The 21,500-nt window shown below is 37.8% G+C and overlaps 1 protein-coding gene across 1 annotated transcript in view; it reads left to right on the forward strand.

The window, feature by feature from the left end:
• The window catches only part of LOC129941398 (uncharacterized), a 37,627-nt gene extending 17,918 nt beyond the window's left edge, over window positions 1-19,709 (forward strand). Inside the window, exons 5-8 of the mRNA XM_056050022.1 lie at window positions 13,897-14,057; window positions 14,699-14,825; window positions 18,246-18,383; window positions 18,471-19,709. Coding sequence (XP_055905997.1) covers window positions 13,897-14,057; window positions 14,699-14,825; window positions 18,246-18,383; window positions 18,471-19,694 — 1,650 coding nt within the window. The 3' untranslated portion in view covers window positions 19,695-19,709. The remainder of the gene's footprint in view (window positions 1-13,896; window positions 14,058-14,698; window positions 14,826-18,245; window positions 18,384-18,470) is intronic.
• The last annotated feature ends 1,791 nt before the right edge of the window (window positions 19,710-21,500 follow it).

Below are 21,500 nucleotides of genomic sequence, written 5' to 3' on the forward strand. Positions count from 1 at the left end.
TCATGCAACCTGAGTTAATTTTATACAAAAAACCTATAGGTAATAAATGTATGCAACACTTTTTTTTTTTTTATTTACTTCGTTGACGCAATTAATGAAAACTTTCCCTTATTCAATGAACATATACACCAAACAATTTTTCTTGAATCTCCTTTTGATATATTCATTTGTATTTTGTAATACGTATTTTCTTTATTTATAAATTGAATATTTATATTTTGAGCTATTTGCTTTTTTTAAATTACGATAAGGGTACAATATCCTAAACATATTTTTTTTGGGAATCCTCCAAACTTTCAGAATCAAACTATTTGCTTTTATTTTACATTCGACATTTTCTTTAATAAGAAAATGGCTCCCAAAACAAATCCCAGAAAAACAAAAAATTTGAATAATGGGGGAGAAGAAGACGACCTTGAAGATAATCCTACCGGCGGAACTGCTGAGGCAGGTAGTCAGTCTCTTCTTCTTAACCCTCATGGTTCGCGACAAAATACACAAACCAGTCTTACCCTCGATGAGAGTCTAAAACGCTACATCGAAAATATTGTTACAGCCTCCCTAGGGGTTAGTAGGGCTGAAGACTTGAGAAATCGAAGAGCGGAATACGAGGCGGAAAAGGTTAGTTTAAGACAGGAAATAGTAAGGACCATCCAAGAAGAGCTTAGGCCACCCACAATGGGTGTTGAAAGGGAAATAGGGGGTCCTAATAATATTTCACCTCCACGAGAACAGAGTACAGCTCATCATACACCTGTGCACAACCCAGTTCTAGCTGCCACAGCTCATCGTGAAAACCAACACGATCCTTCACAACTAAGCGATAATATTCGAAATTTTGAGGACCAACTCAACGGTCTGAATCTTAACTCTGATGCTCCAAGTGGCAGGTTACCTTCCACTTTGCCTTACCGTTTAATCGAGTTTCAAAAATGGGGTTTGAAATTCGATAATAAGAAAATGACAGTCGACGACTTTCTTTATAGACTCAATCGATTAAAAATCTGTTACAAAGTCACTTGGGAGGATATCTTCCTCCACTTTCATATTTTTGTAGTCGGTGAAGTTGAGATTTGGTTCTGGACCTTCGTAAAGTCCAACCCAGGTGCAACTTGGCGAAACTTAGAATTTGCTCTAATCGAACAATTCCGAAGTATTGAAACTGATTCTGAATTATCTAGAAAAATGTTCGATCGAAGACAAGGTCCCACGGAAAGCTTTGATAGCTTTTACCAAGAGATTTTAGTTTTAAACTCCCGATTACGATTGCCAAAGTCACCCAGAGAGCTTATTGAGCTCATTAAACAAAATGTAAGACGACGGACGGGTGAACTATTGATTACGTTCAATACAAATAGTTTGCCAGAAATGGTTTATTTTTGCCGTGCAATTGAAAAACACTCTAACCAAAATGATTCTTTACGTGCCAGAGTTTTTCCTACAGCAAATAGGAACCCAGTGGCTAAAGTAAATGAGCTTGAACATTCTTATGAAGACTTTCACGATATTGAAGCGATAGGTTTTTCACAACGGAACCAAATTAATTTTACCTGTTGGAATTGCAAAAACAAAGGTCATTCCTACAAACAATGCCCTAGTCCACAGAGAAATCTGTTTTGTTTTAGATGTGGTATGGAGAACACTACATCTCCCAAATGTGTTAAGTGTTCGGAAAACCGGAAACGGGGCGATACAACCGGGGAGTCTTGCCCTTCACAAGTGAACCCGGAAGTGAAACCGTCGAAAAGCAACTCGTCGTAAGTCCATCGGATTTACGAACTACACCAGCTTGTACACAATCACCTGACGTCCTACTTACACCTGACTTATCTGAACAAAGAATAGCAACACAATTACCTCAACCTAGCAAAATTACTATTTTAAAAAGACCAATTACAAGTTTTTCTAAAACTGAATTTAAGGATACCCAAAATGAAAACCAAAAACCAAAGACACTTCATGAAAGATTAAATGAATATTATAGTACGCGTGCGCGTATTTTCAAGGAACCTTCAAAAAACATAAAAAAACTTAGAGACAGATTCCTAGACAAACGAAACAAATTTAAAGCCATATCCGCTACAAACCTCTGCCATACCGATGATCCCAGACCATATGCTACCATTTCTATTTTCGGCAAGAAAATGCTTGGACTCCTAGACAGTGGCGCGAGCATTAGCTGCTTAGGATTAGGATGCTTAGATCTTGTCAAGGAAATGGGCATCGCGTACAAACGTTTCAACGCAAATGTTAGGACCGCTAGCGGCGATTCGCAATCCATTATAGGTGAACTTAGCACTAAAGTGAGCTACAAAGGAATAACAAAAGAAATTTCATTTTTCATGGTTCCATCATTAGAACAACCCTTGTACTTAGGGGTAAATTTTTGGAAGTCCTTTGAAATCGCTCCACACATTATATCTGAAATTTCAACAATAGTCAGAGTGAGTGACTCAAATGTACACGAGCTGACAGCAGAACAGAAAACCGAACTAAGTAACGTTATAAGTTTGTTTCCTTCCGCAGCCAAGTTAGGACTTGGACGAACAAAGCTGGAAGAACATATAATAAACACGGGTGATGTTGAGCCGGTTAAACAACGTTTTTACCCAGTTTCTCCAGCGGTTCAAACCCTGATGTACGGCGAATTAGACAGAATGCTTTCATTAGGAGTCATCGAAGAAAGCGAAAGCGCGTGGAGTTCTCCTATTGTACTTGTACAAAAGCCAGGAAAAAACCGGCTCTGTCTTGACTCTAGAAAAGTTAACAAGGTTACGAAAAACGATGCTTATCCACTTCACCATGTAGATGGCCTGCTTAGTCGCCAGATAGAGACACACTTCATTTCGAGTGTGGATTTAAAAGATGCCTTTTGGCAGATACCACTGGAAAAGACTTCAAGAGAAAAAACAGCATTTACCGTGCCTGGCAGGCCTCTTTATCAATTTACGGTCATGCCCTTCGGACTCTGCAATGCAGCTCAGTGACTTTGCAGACTCATGGACAAGGTGGTTCCACACGAACTGAGACAAAATATATTTGTCTATTTAGACGATCTTTTGGTAGTTTCTGCGACATTTGATGAACACTTAACAATTCTTTCAAAACTCGCTTCACTCCTTAAAAATGCAGGCTTAACCATAAACATAGAAAAGTCAAAATTTTGTTTTAGAGAACTAAAATTTTTAGGTTATATTGTAGGAGGCGGGCACATAAAAACCGACCCGGATAAAGTGGCAGCCATAAAAGATTTCCCGGTACCGAAAACTGCAAAACAGGTGAGAAGATTCTTAGGTCTTGCTGGGTGGTACCGACGATTTGTAAGCAATTTTTCGGCCTTAGCTACACCTCTGACTGACACTCTAAAAAAATGCAAAACTTTTACTTTCACTTCGGAGGCAATGAAAGCTTTTGAAGCCTTAAAACTGGCCTTGACCTCCGCTCCGATTTTAGTCAACCCTGACTTTAAAAAGCCATTTAAAATACTCTGCGATGCTTCTACAACCGGTGTTGGCAGCGTATTATGCCAAGAAGATGAAGAGGGTGTAGAAAGACCTATTTACTACTTTTCTCATAAATTAACTTCGACCCAAAAAAATTACAGTATAACAGAATTAGAATGCCTTGCAGCAGTGCTAGGCGTTGAAAAATTTAGGTCCTACGTCGAAGGACAGGCGTTCACAATCGTGACCGACCATGCTAGCCTGAAGTGGCTCATGAGTCAAAAAGATTTAAACGGAAGGTTAGCACGGTGGAGTCTCAGACTTCAACGATTTTCATTCGAGATACAGCATAGGAAAGGTACACAGAATGTTGTTCCCGATGCTCTCTCTCGCGTTTACGCCGTAGACGAGATTGCATCTAAGGAAAAAAATGTATTGGATCCATCAGATGTTTTATACGTCGAACTTAACGATCCGGCTTTTAAGTCAAATGAATATATTGGACTAATAAAAACTATAGAGGAAAATAACAGTCAGTTACCAGATCTTCGGGTATCAGATTCTTTTGTATACAAGAAGGTCAAACCCTGTGCTGGGGATCCCATAAAAGATGATTGTGTCTGGAAACTATGGATCCCGTCATTGCTGACTAGTCAATTAGTTCGTTTGGCTCATGACCCTCCTCGTTCATCGCATGGCGGGGTTGCCAAAACATTGTATCGCCTACGAGAACGTTTTTATTGGCCTAATATGGCGGCCCAAGTTAAGTCTTACGTCGGGGACTGCAATGTGTGTAAGGCGTCCAAAGCGCCAAACTCCATTCTTAGACCTCCCATGGGACAAGCATTTGTTGTCGACAGGCCTTTTCAACATTTATATGTCGACTTTTTAGGTCCGTATCCCAGATCTAAGAAGGGAAATTGCTACATCATTGTGTGTTTAGATCAATTGACAAAATTTGTTTTAGTAAGAGCCTTAAGAAAAGCTACTAGTGAATCGGCTGTAAAGTTTTTAGAGGAAGATGTCTTTTCATTGTTTGGTGTACCCGAATCACTTTTATCAGACAACGGTAAACAGTTCGTCAGTAAAGAATTTATTAAATTCCTAGCCACGTATGGAACGAAACATATAAAAACAGCCACATATTCTCCTCAGTCAAATGCCAGTGAACGCGTAAATCGGTCTTTACTCGCGGCTATCCGTTCGTATATTGGTTCTGATCAGTCCAACTGGGACAACAACCTAGTCTCAATTGTAAGCGCCCTGCGTTCTACAATTCATACTGCGATTGGCGTTTCACCTCATGAAGCCCTTTTCGGACAGAGTAAAATAGAACACGCTTCAACTTACCCCTTACTTAAAAGACTAGGTGGGTTAAACAACTCTGAAATTGAAATTTTGCCAAAACCATTGAAAATGAATATGATTCACAATCGACTTAAGGAATCTCTAGCTAAAGCACATAAAGTATATGAAAAAACGTATAACTTACGAAGCAGAGACATAAAATTTTCTGTTGGACAAACCGTTTTGAAACGAAATTTTATATTAAGCGATAAAATAAAAAATCGAAATGCTAAATTATGTCCAAAATTCGTGCCTGCCATAGTGAAAAAGGTAGTTGGAGACAATCTTTACGAATTAACCGATGTGTTAGGAAATAATTTGGGGTTAGTGCATGCAAAAGACTTGCGAAAATAATTGTAATCTTTTCCTAATCCTTAAGAACCACACACTAAAACTTCATAAAACATCTCCTATGTAAGTCGAATACTAAAAATAACTCTGCCTTTTTCATTTCATTTTTGTGACGAATCAGTCAAAAAATTGAAATGTTGTGTACGGGCATAGTGTAATTCACTTAAAATTAATCCGAATTGAAGGTGTAAATTTCATTACATCCCTGTTTTTAATTTCGATACTCGATATCGCATTTTTCGTCAATTCCATATGACAAATTTCTATTCTCACGGCGGGCGGAAAGTCGAAGCTAACCTGTCATTCCTTCGCGCTTCATCATTTCTTTTCCGATTTGACTGCCGAGTATGAACATTCGTCTTCTCATCTTGCTAAAAGTTTTTTTTGTTGCCTAAAGTCCAAAATTATATCTATTGCCTTGTGAGAAAGTTGTAAAACACAAACTACCATCCTAAATAACTTAAAATAAGGCATAGAAAAACCAGCCTAACTTTTGTGCTTACTTCAAGCCAGCGTGACTGTACCTTCTACAGCTTCTTTCGTGGACCACGGAATATTAGGCTTATTAGCCCTTTACGTGAGGTAAATGAAGCGCAGTTTATACCTATATGTTAAAATTAGAGTGGTAACAAACCATCGTATTCTTTTTTTTTTGGTACAGTCATACCACTTAAGTGGGATCGCCGAACCTAAAAGCTCGAACGAGTGATCTTCGAGCGCACCACGTGCTGAGATTCACTGCTTTAGCTGTCCAATCTACCTTGGCATACTTTAAGGCGTTGTATATTTCGATCACGCTCGAGAAATTCCGCATACTATACAAGGCCCACGGAGCACCTACCTCCGTGTCGATCGAGCGGTCTTTTCGATCGTCAGCCTGTGGCGTAAGCCCCAAAACCAAGGTAAAGACAACGAGCAGCAAACCACCTCAGCATCCCACACGTTTTGGACCAAGTCTCAACCACAATTGGGATTATAGCTTCTTCTACCGATCGATCCAACAACTCCACATCATCATACCTGATACCTAACTACAATAGTAAATTAAAGAAAGTATCAAAAGAACAAGCAATTGATCGGCAAACGATTTATCCCTGCCTGTACATCAAACGTCATCTTTAAACCCGGCTCATCATTGAAGAAAATTTTCTTTTATTATATACCTTAAATCGTCTCTCATTCTCTCAGTTAAGTAAAATTTACAAGTTTTTTTTTTTAAGTTCAAATTGAAAAGATTTTTGTTCCATCCACCATAACTAGCTTCACCAAATCAAATACAACCTCAACCATACATATAAAAATCACCAACTAACCAAGGAGTGCGCACCTCTTCGTTGGAAGGAAACCTGTAGGTTTAAATAAATGTAAACCAATATTTTTAAATCGGTGAGTGATAGTATGTAAGATCTTAAATCTCATCAATTTGAAATTCGAACCATTTAACGAAGAAAACTTAAATTCGGGAGTAAAAATATTAACATGGTTTAAAAAAATTATAGGGAGCGTGAGAGATTATTTTTTTTATATAAGAGATAAGATAAGAGTGACTTAAACCAGAAGTGAGATTCGAGTAAAAAGCAAGTTGTTGAATTTCCTTACAGAGAGATTTACCTCCAAATGAAAGTAAAAGGACATTGAGTGAGTTTTTCTAATAAAAACAGAACTCAAATTAGGTCAATTTTTTTTTTGTTGATGTTCTCATTCTCACGTTTGGTTTAAATCGAACTCAATTATGTTCCACATTAAGACTATTTAAATTTAACTTTATAACTTTTGTTTTTTTTGAATTATTGTCAATAAAAATATAAATAATGAATTCCAATTTAAAACATATCTATTTTTCGTAACTATTTGGTGTCTCAGTATGAGAGAGTAAAATTTTAAATCTTAAGGGAAAGTGATGGAATTAAGAAGCGTCAACGAAGGGTATATGAGAGGGCAGTAGGCCCGTAAGTCAAACTCAATTTAGGGGTTATCGCGAGTCAAGCAAATTAAGTGGTGCGGTAACCATGGCGTTTATTCAGTATTGAATAAACTGTGGGAGGGTACACTTAGGAAACAAAAACACCTGTTTCCAAAATAAGAAAAAGAAAAAAAGAGATGCATTTATACATTAACTAACGATTAAGGAGCCCTAGTAGTATATTTAAAATAGGCATGAAAATAGTTACGGCAGTCCAGTGGCGAGTACAAGATCCCACCCCACCGACGAGTTAGCCCTTTGGCCATCGCAAGCATGCCTGCGCGTACTCCGCCGATTGGACACTCTACTTCGTAACCCTAGTGACGTCAGAGAATCCTGTGGTTCTGACTGGACTTTGGGAAGTAAGTTTTTTTTTTGTATAGTCATAGCCGAAGTAGATCCTTCTTCCGTTACACTCTTGCAATGTGACCTCGAACGAGTTTTATCACGAAATTGTCAATTCTGTTGATTCGAGCCCCGTTGTATAGGACCTCGTTGGTATAGTAATGCACATAAGAAGATTCGGCTGTTCGATATAAGCCGGTACAGCGTCGTAAACACTGCCGCTCGAACACCCGAAACTTCTCCCTCTGGGAAGGGGCAACGTTGAACCACACAGGACAACCATACGATCATTGGCCCTATGAGGGCCATGTAGCAAATTACCTTCACTCTGGGGTCAAGCCGACTGCTAAAAAACAGTCGTTTCGTCAGAGCGAAGGCTCCTCTGGCCCTGGTCAGAGCAGCATTTATATGTCTGTCGAAATATAAATACTGATCTAACTAGATACCGAGGTACTTCACTACACTTTTGCTCGCCAATGGCTGCCCGTGAAGATCAACGATGACCATCTTGCGCCAATTCTTGCACGTATCCCTCGTGGCCCTAGCCAACGGAGTCCGGAACAGAATTGTCTCTGACTTCTGGACATTTATTTTCAGTTTCCAGTCGTCGCAATATCGCTGAATCTTGTCGAAATCACGCTGCAAGAGAATTCTAATAACCTCAACCTTTCGGGCCGTTCTGTACGCAATTAGATCGTCGGCGTATGCAATTGCCTTTGTAAGACTACCTATCAGATCGCTGGTGTAAATGCTGAAGAGAATCGGCGAATTCACCGCTCCCTGTTGAAGACCATTTTTAATTGAGAATGTTGTGGTAGAAGTTACATTGCCACTTTTGACAACAAACTTTCTACCGTTAAGCATATCATAAAGTATATACAACAATCAGTTTTAGGTAAAGACCCTCTAACCATACGGTGTCAAAGGCCTTTTCCAAATCAACCAGAACAGCACCTGTGCATTGTTGTTTTGATTTATTCCATTGGATATCAGAAACGAGTTTAGACGCAGCATGAATTGTGTCATGACCCGCCTTGAACCCGAACTGTTTATCCGGAATTGTTTTGTTGTCCGCAGCCCACTTAGTCAGAGCCCTATTAATGATCTTTTCGAAAACTTTGCTGATGCTCGGAAGAAGACTTATCGACCGAAGATTTGACGGGTTGGAGTTGTCCTTTCCCTTTTTCGGGAGAGGATGAACCACAGCGGTCTTCCAATGCACTGGATAATATGCATTATTCAGTGCATTATTGAAGAGCGTGGTGTATATGTCAATTGGTTCCATCGGTAAATGTCTTAGTACAACGTTGGATATGCCATCGACACCTGCTGACTTTTTGTTTTTTATTGAATTAAAGATGAGCTGAAGCTCAACCTTCGTCACTAACAAGGGACTTGGTCCCGTTTGCTCGGCGATTATGGCATTTGCCAAGGAATCGTCATTGAACCGCATGAAACCGCGGTTCTCAGATCGCTATTGTGTCATATCATTTCGAAGGTAAAAGTGATTAAGTAGGGCTCTGTTTTCCAGGTCGTGGTTGGGGCGAATGCTAACATTCACCTTGTATACTTGCTGGAAAGCAGCTCCCACCGCCTCCACTTTTTCCTTCGGATCTTCAATTATATAAAAGTCATCGTCAAAGATGGCTTCTTCTGGATCTATTTGCGCTGTCATGAGTACGTCTCTGTTTTCTTCGGTTCTTTGGAGTTTCAGACTCGGAAGGTCATTGTCGTTCTTTTTTCCTGAATATCTTGTTGATTTTAGGGAACATACTAGGGTCGCTCGAATTAACTGACTGGATCTTGCGGTCCCAGTACTTGTTAATTGATAGCCTGTAGTTCTCCTTAATCAACAGATTGACATTTTTTATTGACGACTTCAGTGTCCTAACCTCCAAGTCGTGTGGGTCTGTAAGTCGTCTGTACAAGTTTTTGAGTCTTGTCAGTAAGCCACTCTTGTGCTTTCGCAGTGCGTCGATTGTCGCGTTTCTGTAAGCGTCCATTTGGTCCCGTTGTCTGTACTTTGGGATTGTCCGTTCCATCGTTCGTTTTATTGTTTCGTCCATCTGTTGTAAATGTTGGTCAATTTCTGTATTTGTCAGGTTTCTGTTGTTTGGTGGGGCTATGTCACTCGAACAAAGTTCTCTCGCTAAGGCGTTGGTGAAACGAGGCCAACGCATCTTACTGTAATTGTAAGAGTGCGTTGCAACGTATTCCTCCAACTCCACGCGTTCGTTCGGAATCTGCATTACAGCAGCCAGTCCGCAGTGATCACTGTCGTACTCGACTGTCTGTAAGCAGTTTCGAGAATGATTACCCACTTTGTCTGTTACTGTCAGTCTAGTGTCGTACAGCAAAAGATCCAGAAAGGAGCAGCTTCTTGAATACGATGGCCTTTCAGTAGCAAGCAGGTCGACGCCATATTCAACGCTGTAAAGATTCATCAAATTAAAAAGATGATTACCTCTGGGATTACTATGTTGATTTCCCCAATCTTCATGTTTTGCGTTCAAATCACCGGCCAAGATGAAATAGTTTTCTTCCAAGCTCAGTTTCAGTTCCCTAAAAAGAATCTCGAGTTCTGAAGCAAAGTAAGTACCTGCGGAGCTCCAGCCGCATAAGCCGCAATCATATACATCCGCTTCCCTTGAGTGAGAGAGATGCATACAACGCAAACTTCTAGCGTCTTGAGCTTTCGCAATTCATTGTTGTATATGACTTTATAATTAATGCCTTTTCGTATAAAGAGAGCGACACCACCCCCTTGAGTGGAGTCGGGCCGGTCTACAGTCCAACGCACTAACCATCATGCCACGGGTACTACATGTGAAATTGCTGCTTTGGTCAAAAATCAAAAATTCGGATTTTCTCAAAACAAACCGATACATTTTTCTTTAATTTTCTATTGAAGGCTTTCCACAACTTGGCTTTAAATTTAGAAATATGCGTTCTATTTGTAAACACAGTCTTTGGATACGGGAGCAAGTTCGTGGGATTCAGTCGTGCACTTTATTTCCAATGGATTTTTGCAAAAATGGATTAATTTTTCAAAGTTGTTTACAAAGTTAGAGGTTTACCCAAATACAATAAAGTAAAAAGTCGTTTTGAAAAAAAACTCGTTTAAGGTTTTGACAATACTACAATTTGTCTTATTAAGAACAACAAAAAAATAATTTAAAAAGCATCAATGAATGGAAAGTTGTCATTGTGGGTCACATCCCATTATTTTTGAATTTTTCATAACTATGGAAATTAAAATGAACCAATATCAAACAATTGCTTATTTAAATTAATTCAAATTAATTATTATTCTTCTCGCAGCAAATGAAATGTAAGCTTATATGTGCCCCAAAATGTTTCCTCAGCATCACCCATGAACTTAATAGACCAAGAGCCGGCAGCAAATTTTGGGAGTGGAGTGATAACCAAAATATATATACATATATGTGTAGATATACGCAACATTATGCCAAATTCAACCGTCTGGCAGGTTTTTTTTTTCAGCCGGGGGCGGGGGTGGGGGTTCGAAAATGGTCATTTTTCCGATTTTGGGGTCGAAGTGATAACCACTTAAATGCATATATAAACAATAGGGGGTGGTGCCCTGTTGTCAAAAAAGTGTGTCCAAGACGTTTTACTTTCAGCCTTCCCCTTGCCAGACGGCCGCCAAAATGCGCGAAAATCAACTTTTTGGGTCGAAGTGATAACCACTTAAATTAATATATAATCAATAGTAGATGGTCCACTGATGTCAGAAAAGTGTGTCCAAGACGTTTTACTTTCAGCCTTCCCCTTGCCAGACGGCCGCCAAAATGCGCGAAAATCAACTTTTTCGGTCGAAATGATAACCACATGAATGATACATCAAAAAATCAGAAAAATTTCCCTGATTCTAAAAATGTGGGTCCAAGACGTTTTGTTTTCAGCCTTCCCCTTGCCAGACGCATTTTAACACTTTTTAACAACACTTTGTTATTAGTTATTACTAAAAAAACATCATAAACACTTCATGATTGCAAAAATGTAAGCACTCGAATTTTATAAGTCATACTTTATTATATCGATTATTGATATGATATGCATTTTTTTACATTGAACCACCAAAACTATGCACGTTGGACCATTAAAACTGCTCAAAATTTAATGAATATGAGTAAAACCCATCCATACTTAGTCCATTAGGTACAAAAGTGTGGCTTTGGTATAAAAAGAACTGAAAAATGTTTCTCGATGTCACCAGTGGATTTGACACTAGAACAAACTATCAATGCCGATGCAGCAAATAGTTTAACTGGTGTTGCATCCTTTACTAATTCCATAGCTGCCAGGCAAAAATGGGCAAAAACTCATGCGGATAGAACTGCAAATATATCATCCTTGTACAACATGTTGGGGTTATTGCAGAAGGATGACATAACGCGTGATCTTAAAAGTGGGCAGATTAAAAAATTTTCTGAAGACTTGAAGAAGTTGACAACAGAAATAGAAAATTTCAGTAACCCTTTTTCAGATACAATTCGTCAGCAGAGTGAAATTTTCTTATATAAGTGAAGAGGATATTCTAACAATAGAGGAATTTGTTTGTAAAATTTATAAAACAACCGCCCTCAAAGTGAATGATGCCAGATATGAACTATTTTACAAAACTTGTAAACCGACTTCGAAAAAAATTTTCAAAAACATTAAAAGTAAGTTTAAATTTAAAATATTTCTTTAAAACCTTAAGCAATTATATGCTTAACCATTTTATCTGAAGGTTTTGAAGGTAGTTTATTGCCACCAAACAGAAGTGTCTTACTGCAACAAATTAACCGTTGCAACTACATATGCCATATTTGGAAAAGTGCAATATTAAATACAGGAATACTACTTTCCCCATTTCAATGCGGCTGGACCATGGAGGATGACATAGTCAAATTGAAATGGTTCAACGGAGTCGCGGACCCAGAAACCATTGAACATTTAATTAACTGTGATGAAAATGATAGTGAAGAAGACAATTGTTCGCAAAATTCTTCATCGGACGAATCTGATAATGGAGAATAGTTTTTTTTTATAATTTCTTATTTCAAAATTTCATTCAATTTTATGTCATGTAATTCAATAATTTTTGTCTAAATTAAATACAATTGTAATGCTTTTGAAGGAAAACGGTGGTTTTTGTGCATTCTTTCTTTGGGGTTTTCTTTCAAGCATAAGACTGAAAAGAAAACATATTGGAAATCTTCTGATATTTTGGTATATGACTGTTTTGGTTATGGTTAATAGGAAACAAATTATTAAAGGATTTAAGTTGATTCTGTTAAAAAGTGTTAAAATGCGTCTGGCAAGGGGAAGGCTGAAAACAAAACGTCTTGGACACACATTTTTAGAATCAGGAGAATTCGTCTGATATTTTGGTATATGATTCTTTTGGTTACGGATAACAGAAAAAAAGTTATTAAGGATTTAAGTTGAAAAATGTTGTTAAAAAGTGTTAAAATGCGTCTGGCAAGAAGAAGGCTGAAAAAAAACGTCTTGGACCCACATTTTTAGAATCAGGGGAATTTTTCTGATTTTTTGATGTATCATTCATGTGGTTATCATTTCGACTGAAAAAGTTGATTTTCGCGCATTTTGGCGGCCGTCTGGCAAGGGGAAGGCTGAAAGTAAAACGTCTTGGACACACTTTTCTGACATCAGTGGACCATCTACTATTGATTATATATTAATTTAAGTGGTTATCACTTCGACCCAAAAAGTTGATTTTCGCGCATTTTGGCGGCCGTCTGGCAAGGGGAAGGCTGAAAGTAAAACGTCTTGGACACACTTTTTTGACATCAGGGCACCACCCCCTATTGTTTATATATGCATTTAAGTGGTTATCACTTAGACCCCAAAATCGGAAAAATGACCATTTTCGAACCCCCACCCCCGCCCCCGGCTGTAAAAAAAACCTGCCAGACGGTTGAATTTGGCATAATGTTGCGTATATCTACACATATATGTATATATATTTTGGTTATCACTCCACTCCCAAAATTTTCTGCCGGCTCTTAGACTATAAAGCCTTTATTGATTGAATTTCATTCTCGTATCATTATCTCCGTTAGCGCTGTGATGGTATCAAAACATTTTCTAAACCACAAACTTCTTCAAAACGATGTAGACAGTCCCAACCAAATGGCATATGCAGCTATAATAATTTGCAATTAAGCTTTTCCTTTAAGCGCGTGCAAGGAACCATCAAACACCACATTTCAACCAAGCAAACACTTTGGTTCTATATGTACCTAGGTCTACTCTATATCCTATCTCTATATGCTTATGCCCTATAAACGTGAATTTATGCTCGCATCTTGTTCGTTCTTCGTATATATTTTATCCTTAAACTTTAAGATGAGATCCTTGTTATTTGTGTGTATGTACGCGTGATATATAATACTGTATTTGTTTGCTTCATCATAGACGCCAAACGATACCATGGTGATGCTGTGCGAACTATTGACTGATGACATGGATGGTGGCTTAGCAAGGATACCATTTTGGATGTTTAAGATCTGTTACACCTTTGTGGCTAAACTGGATTGTTCACAGGAGCAGTGTTTCGTTAATGGTCAATTGGTACTGTAAGTATATATGTATATATGCACCTACCCTACCCACCCTGAAACCTAACCTATAAACAACCTAGCTATGTATAAACGAACCCTTTAGGTGTTCATATACACATAATGTCACCCACAATATGCATAAGCACAGGTGCAACTCCTAGAATCAACTGGAGGCCTATATCTGCCACTGCCACTCTGTCAGCATTGTCTTTAATGCAGGTAGGTAATTAAAACGGTTTCATCGTCATACGAGTATGTACACATCATACAGATCCTCGTGTATCAAGTTGCCGTTTGGAAAATGATTTAAATACAAAGTGGCAGATGGTGGCAGGCTTGCCAGGTTACGTGGTAAATTTCAAAAGCTGCAGTGTTTTGAGATATTTATTTTTTATTGCGATAATTGGTACCGTTTTTCTCCTTCAACTTTCTAAAAGTTTTATTGAATTAATTTCGTCCAGACCTCAAAATGCTAGCACTTGAAATACTTTCTCGTCATGAATCATTTTTAAAACAAAACCGGATATCTTGCAACCCTGGATGCTGGTGATTTGAGTGTTCATGTGCTTGTGTATGTGCATATTCTGTGGCTAGTATAGTGTTAAGGTCTAATTAAATGTTTCACTGTCATCAAGAATTAGATAATATCTTTTCAGACCTTGGGGTGGTTTAGAGGAGCAAACACCAATGGAATCGCTTCCACGAGTACTTTCGGCAACATTATTAAAGGACACTATAATCGCATCCTGCAAGGCGAAATTTGATAAGTCAAATTACAAAGGGGTAGGTATATGGTATACTCTCATCATCATCAGAGCTAAGTATCTATTGAAGTTAGCTTTGAAGTTAGATCTTAAACGCGCCTTTAATGTCTATTAGGATAAATTAATTATTTTACTATTTTGCACATGGTTAATGAAATTTAAGAACGATGTATTTAAATAAACTTGCAAGTATATCCAAATTCTTTGTAAATTAGATCTTAATTAATTAAAGTTGTTACAGACATAATTTTTTTATAAATCTTTTCTTTGTTCTCTGAATTTTGTTACCAGAAGCTATAAAGATTAGTTGCCTGGTTAAAATAATATTCCAAAAAGTATATATAAAATAAAAGTCAATATAATTTTCGTAATAGTTTTAAATTTAAGTACTATGTTTTCTATGTTTTTTTATTGAAGCTTTAATTAAGTCACGAAGAAACGAGAAAAGTTAATTTCTTGTTATTCTGCAATTAATTTAATTAAAGTGCTATGTTTTCTATGTTTTTTATTTATACTGATTACAAAAATGTGTATCCAAGGCGTCTTGGTTGAAGACATCATTCATCATCGGATTCATCGGATAAATGATTCAAAGTAATGTCTTCGCTCCCATGTCTTCGCTCCCACTTCCTTCAAAACCTGAAGATAAAAGGTTTAAGCATATAATAAGCTGTTGAACGTTTAGAATCAATATAGAAATCAACTCAGGTTGCACCATTAATGAAGTACCAATAGATCTTCTTCCTAAAAAGTGGAACTATTAAGTCCCCATGCAAATCCACCACTGAAATCCTTAATGGAATTAAATGACAACAACAGTTTAGTGAAAAATATATTACATATCATGGATTCAAGGAACTTCCGGGATGGAGCGTTGATGTCGTTGGACTTTAATTCTGTTAACCAGGTCAGCGTCGCTCCCAGCATTCCTCCAAAGAAATCAAAGAATTTTTCTCTCGAAGCATCCTAAGACCTCTCATCTTTCTTTGACAGGGTCCAAGTTTTAACGCTATAAATGAGAACCAGGATAATGAGTGTTTTATAGAGGGTTATTTAAGATGCTTGAGAGAAGACTTTACTACTTAATTGCCTTCTAAATCCAAAGTAGCAGCGATTTGCACGAGCAATTCCTGGTTTGATTTCAGCACCGACAAAGCCTCAAATACCTCAAAGGAATAGCTGAAAATGGCGAACGACGTTGGCATCGTACAATGTCGTTTTTTTGATGACAGCATGTATTTGGTCTTGCCCTCATTGAACACTAAACCCATCTTCTCCACTTCCGTCGCAATGCTCAAAAACAAAAATTTCAATATAATCTATGTATTCTAGTAATTGGATGGACATTTTGAAAAGTTTGCCTCTAGTGTTGAAAGTTGAGTTCTGCACAATTCTTGTGTTGAAGACGTCGCATGACAATGCATCGCCTTCTCTTCCCTATAGATGCTGTTATACCCGGCTTTAAAATCGATAAAGAAATGGTGGGTATCGATTTGAAGCTCCTGGGTTTTTTCCAAGATCTGCCGTAGTGTGAATATTTGGTCGATAGTGGACTTTCCTGGTCTGAAGCCACACTGATAAGGACCAATCAGGTTGTTGACGAATGGCTTCAGACGTTCACATAATACGGTAGAGAGGATCTTATACGAAATGTTAAACAGACTGATGCCTTTGTAGTTGGCGCAGTTTATAGGGTCTCCTTTCTTATGTATCGGGCAAGCTATTCTGAGATTAAACTCATCGGGCATGCTTTCTTCCGACCATATTTCGCAGATGAGTTGGTGCATGCTCCCTACCAAGTCATCGCCAGCTGCTTTGAATAGTTTGGCAGCGATTTCGTCAGCTCCAGCAGCTTTGTTTGACTTAAGTTTAGATATAGCTATGTTCACTTCGTCAAGGTCGGGCAGGCGGAATTGTTGATCTGCGTCGCCCAGGTTTAGTGGTTCTATCTCCCTTACAGCGGAATTCGGTTTTTCATCGCCGTTATATAATTTGGAGAAGTGATCTTTCCATATTCTCAGCATCGACTGCGGTTCTACTACGATGTTCCCCTGATCGTCTTTACTGGCTTCGGTTCATGGCTGGGAGTTTTTTTTTACCTTTTAGTAATATTTACGAACCTCATTCCTGTTGTGACATCCCTTCATCTTCTATATCGCGCGCTACTCATGCTCACTTTTTTCCATCTAAGAAGCCGGTGTTCCTCTCTTCTCTTTTGCTCGTAGAGCTCGCGGGCAGCTATGGTCTTCCTGTACAGCATCGTTTTGTATGCCCTTTGCTTACCTGCGTGCGCCTGTCGTGATTCACCGTCAAACCAAGGTTCCGCTGTTGTGGCCGTGTGAAACCTAACACTTCAGAGGTGGCATCTCTGATGGCTGCCAGACAATGTTGCCACTGGTTTTCAACGCTTAATTCAGGCAGCATAGGACTTCTTCAGAGGTTATTAGAGACTCAGTGGTAAAAGGACATGGCAGTCTCTTGAGATTGTAGGCGTCTAACGTCGAATCTTCTTACAGTTCTTCATTGTTTTGACCTGGATCGGGATATCCATAGCCGTACCTTATCTACCACCGAGTCAATGATGGCCCCTCGGAATATTTGGGAATCCTGTATACTGAAGAAGATTCGTTCTGATATCGCAATGTGGTCAATAGGATTGACAGTTGATTAATCAGGAGATTTCCATGTCTCCTTGTGGATATCAAGTTGTGTGAGCTCTGTACTAGCTACCAAAACGTTTTGCCTGCAGCGAAATCGATCTGCCTGAATGCGTTGGCAGAGGAGGTGGTGTAGTGCAGGCGGTATCTCCCGATTCTTCTACGCACGATGTCTTCTCTTCCTAGCTTGACGTATAAATCTCCTAAAACAATTTGTATGTCATAGCCAGGGAACTGCTCATAAGTGTCGTCCAAGCTCGAATAATATTCTTAACAGGGTCATTATAGGGTCATTTTCTCTGTTAAGACCAGATACAAGCATTACAGTCCCGTTATACGAAAAATGTTCCCCTTTTAACTGTAGAGAATAATATTGGTAATCTAAACTTTATGTTCTACTCCAAAAGAATACTTCCTACCATAGTTTTTTATAGAATACCGTTAGATTAAAAAACATTTTTTAAAAAAATGGGAAATGCACGTGGCAAGCAGAAGGCTGCAACCAAAACGTCTTGAAATGAAATTTACAAAAACAAAAAAGAAACATAAAACTTGAAAATATTAATCATTGAATCGTTGATAGCGTAAGAAACATTTTAATACGAGATTTATGTGTGATTTTCTTAAGGAACACTTAGCCAAGTCAATCTAAAGTTAGAAAAACATTAAACAAAAACATGCTTATTGTCACAACTTCTTTACTTCAATTCCATTTCTAAATGTTACTTTGCTTACTTGACACTCAATTAAGTTAATTTTTGCTTTATTTTTCAATTTCTCAGACCCCTTGTCCTTTAGAAATGCCATCCACTAACGATACTACCAGCATTGACTTCATGATAAGCTCCAATCTGGGCGATCCAAAACAATTTTTTGACAAGTGTGAAGATTTCGAGTCAATAATGTTGCTTCTTCAAGATGTAAGTTTGATATCCATTCACTTGGAGTTGGTCTTATAAAAATTTAAAAAACCTCTATTGTAAAAATTTATTTTATTTTTCTACAAGGCACAAGAAAACCCAATTACTGAAAATGACTTTAAAGGTCCACATTATATATCCGAAGAACAATTGAAGAAAGCTCGAAAAAAAGAAGACAAAATTAATGCAAAGCGAGAAGAACAAGCTGAAAATATGGCGGACAATGCAAAAGACCATATTCAAAAAGAAGCTTTACAAATGTTGCAGGAAGTTGGTCCTCCGTGGACATGGTTACACCAATTCACTGATAAAGCCCAAAATACTGCGAGCTATAATTTCATTGACCAGGAATCTATCAAATCTTTTGCAAACATAACAGACGGTACTTCTGAAGAAAGTTTTGATTTCGTCAAAGAAGAGCCCAAGGAAGTGGATGTAATTTCTTCTAGTTCATCATGCAATAAAACAGAAATAGTAGAAGAAACAAATAATATGGAAAGCCTAAAAACACTTCTCGAGGAAGGTGCCCAGCAAAACCAATATGATCTGGATAGCGCTTCAAGTGTTATTTCCTTTCTCAGATCAGATGAGCGCAGTATTGCTCAACTTGAAGGAGAACGTTTTTATCCTAAACTGAATTTGCCAGAAGTCATAGGCGTATTGGAAAGAGCAGATGCAAACGGAATCATGTTCTCAAATATTGATGAACTTATTGCTCACATCAAGAAATCGTTCCCTACAAATACTGATGACTTTCCAATCAAAACAACTCAAACACCACATCCAGAATCACTTCAAATTGATGATGTAACCCAGCTACACAACTTCACTGACGAAGGATCAATTTCCATTCCATCAGAATGGAAAGAAACAATACCGAAACAAGTTCAAATAGATGCTGCAATCGATGTCCCCAAGGAAACAGAATCAAAGCAAAAACTGGACGAAGAAAATCTAAAAGCTGTCGAAAAGGATGAAATTACAAAAGTCTTTGAAAATACCGTGGGAATACCAGCGGAACAAGTAGCCAAGATGCCAAAGTTCTGTTTCGAAACAAAAGATGAAGATGAATTGGTTCTGGGATTGATCCCAACGGAAAAACCTTCAGAAAAAGATGAACAAGAAGACCAAGACCAAGATATGTCATCAGTTCTTTCGGATGTTCATGTAGAAGGAAGTGAAAGTGGCTATCGTCAGGATGATGAAGACATATTAAAATACGACTCACAGGAACAACTCGCCAAAGCAAAAGTTTTGCGTGATGACATGAATTTCTATTGCTGTGTAAGTTTTTTTGATTTTAAACCTTAAAGTGCAGAAGATTTAATTTTGGACAAATTTCACCAGTGCAACTTATTTATTTTTCATTTTACGTTTTTGTGGTAGTAAAAATAAACAAATAAAATATGGCATTTGCTCAAGGTTCATGTTCTTGAAAGTTTTCTCAAGTACTTGAAAAACTAGAATTTCGAAAACTTACTCCGTTTTATTTGATTACTTTATTTTTTAAAAAATTAAATCAATACAATATAAGGCAATGAGCAATTTCTTCGTATTTTGAGCAAAAACTTTATTTCATTCATTTTGAAAAAAAAGTATTTTTCGTGCTTTTTAAGTGAAGTAAATTTAAAGTTTAAACAGGTTATAGGTTTAACTAAATTAAAACGAAATAAGTGTTCGAAAATCAAGCTGATTACTTAAAATTTATTAAACTTCGTAAGGATTTAATATCGAAAGTATTATCAAAACCAATTGCAAATAGTTCGAGTCGTTTATAAACTTAAAAATAAAGTCTGTTGGAACCCCTAATTCCATGTTCTTTAGAGCTATCCAAACCATGGACATAAATAGCAGAGTCGAATTGTTTGCTGACTTTTTCCAATCAGTCTATTTTTATTTTTGAATTTAACAGTAGTTCATTGAATAACTTAGTAATTAAGATTGATCTTTGTTCAATACCATTAAGTAGTGAAGAAATTTTATCTTCGATGAGCTCACTAAAGTCAAATTCCGCCTTAATTTTGAAAAATATATAATACAATACGCTTTATTGTCCGTTACTTGCTATCTTCAATAAATCTCTTTCGAAAGATAACTTCTTAAACGAGTAGAAATTTCATACTTAATGCCCATTCATATGCCAAGGGCTAAAAATAATAGTACCCGTGGCATGATGGTTAGTGCGAAAAAAAAGTGCGATGTACTGTCATGCGAGAGGTTTTGGGTTCGATCCCTGCCTATGCGACCTAAAGTTTTTTTTACGGGTACTGCCTCTTGCGATTAATTGACAAATTCTCCAAGAGTAATTCTTGTCATGAAAAGTGCTTTCTCAAATTTGCCGTTCGGATTCGGCTTGAAACTGTAGGTCTCCTCCATCCCTGACAACAGTACTCGCACACATGAATGGTTGAGAGTTGTCAGTCACTAGGCCCTAGTTCTCAAACGGACTTTTGCGCCACCCAATGTATGTATGTAGAAGCTTCACCTGCAGTTCTATATGTTGTGATTGTCCAAGGCTTCAAGGGATATCCGTAATCTCATATGAAAAGATTTAAGTACCTAATGTTAAATATTTTCTTTCAAAACTTTTATGCTACTAACCTAAGATCCATTAAGTCGTTTCTCCATTTTTGAAACCCCTTTTAAAATATGCTCTTTCGGCACTTGGTCTACTTTTTTTCATAAACTGGTGAAACTTAACAAGTTCAGATAAATAACGTATGCTATGAGGACATTTTATATGCACGTCAGATGTTTCCCAAGGAAGTCATCTTGGTCCACTACTTTTCATAATTTTTACTTATGATATTCTCACTGTTTGAATACTGCGATTTCCTGAAGTATGCAAATGATCTTAAACTGTTTTTAAAGGTAAAAATTATAGAAGATTGTCAGAAAGTTCAATCTGACCTCATTAGTTTATGTCAATAGTCTTAAACTCAATACTCAAAATAAGGCTAGGTGCCAAACTCAACTCAAAGTCAAGCGGGGTCAAATCGCATGATCTTGAATCCTTACCCTCGAATCGATCATGCAAAATGTCAATCATGGCGTTTGCTGTGTCGCACATATCGCTGTTCTGCTGGAACCACATGACATCTAGGTCAATATGGTTCA

This window comes from Eupeodes corollae, chromosome 1 (assembly GCF_945859685.1).
Source record: "Eupeodes corollae chromosome 1, idEupCoro1.1, whole genome shotgun sequence".
In the NCBI taxonomy this organism is placed as follows: domain Eukaryota; kingdom Metazoa; phylum Arthropoda; class Insecta; order Diptera; family Syrphidae; genus Eupeodes; species Eupeodes corollae.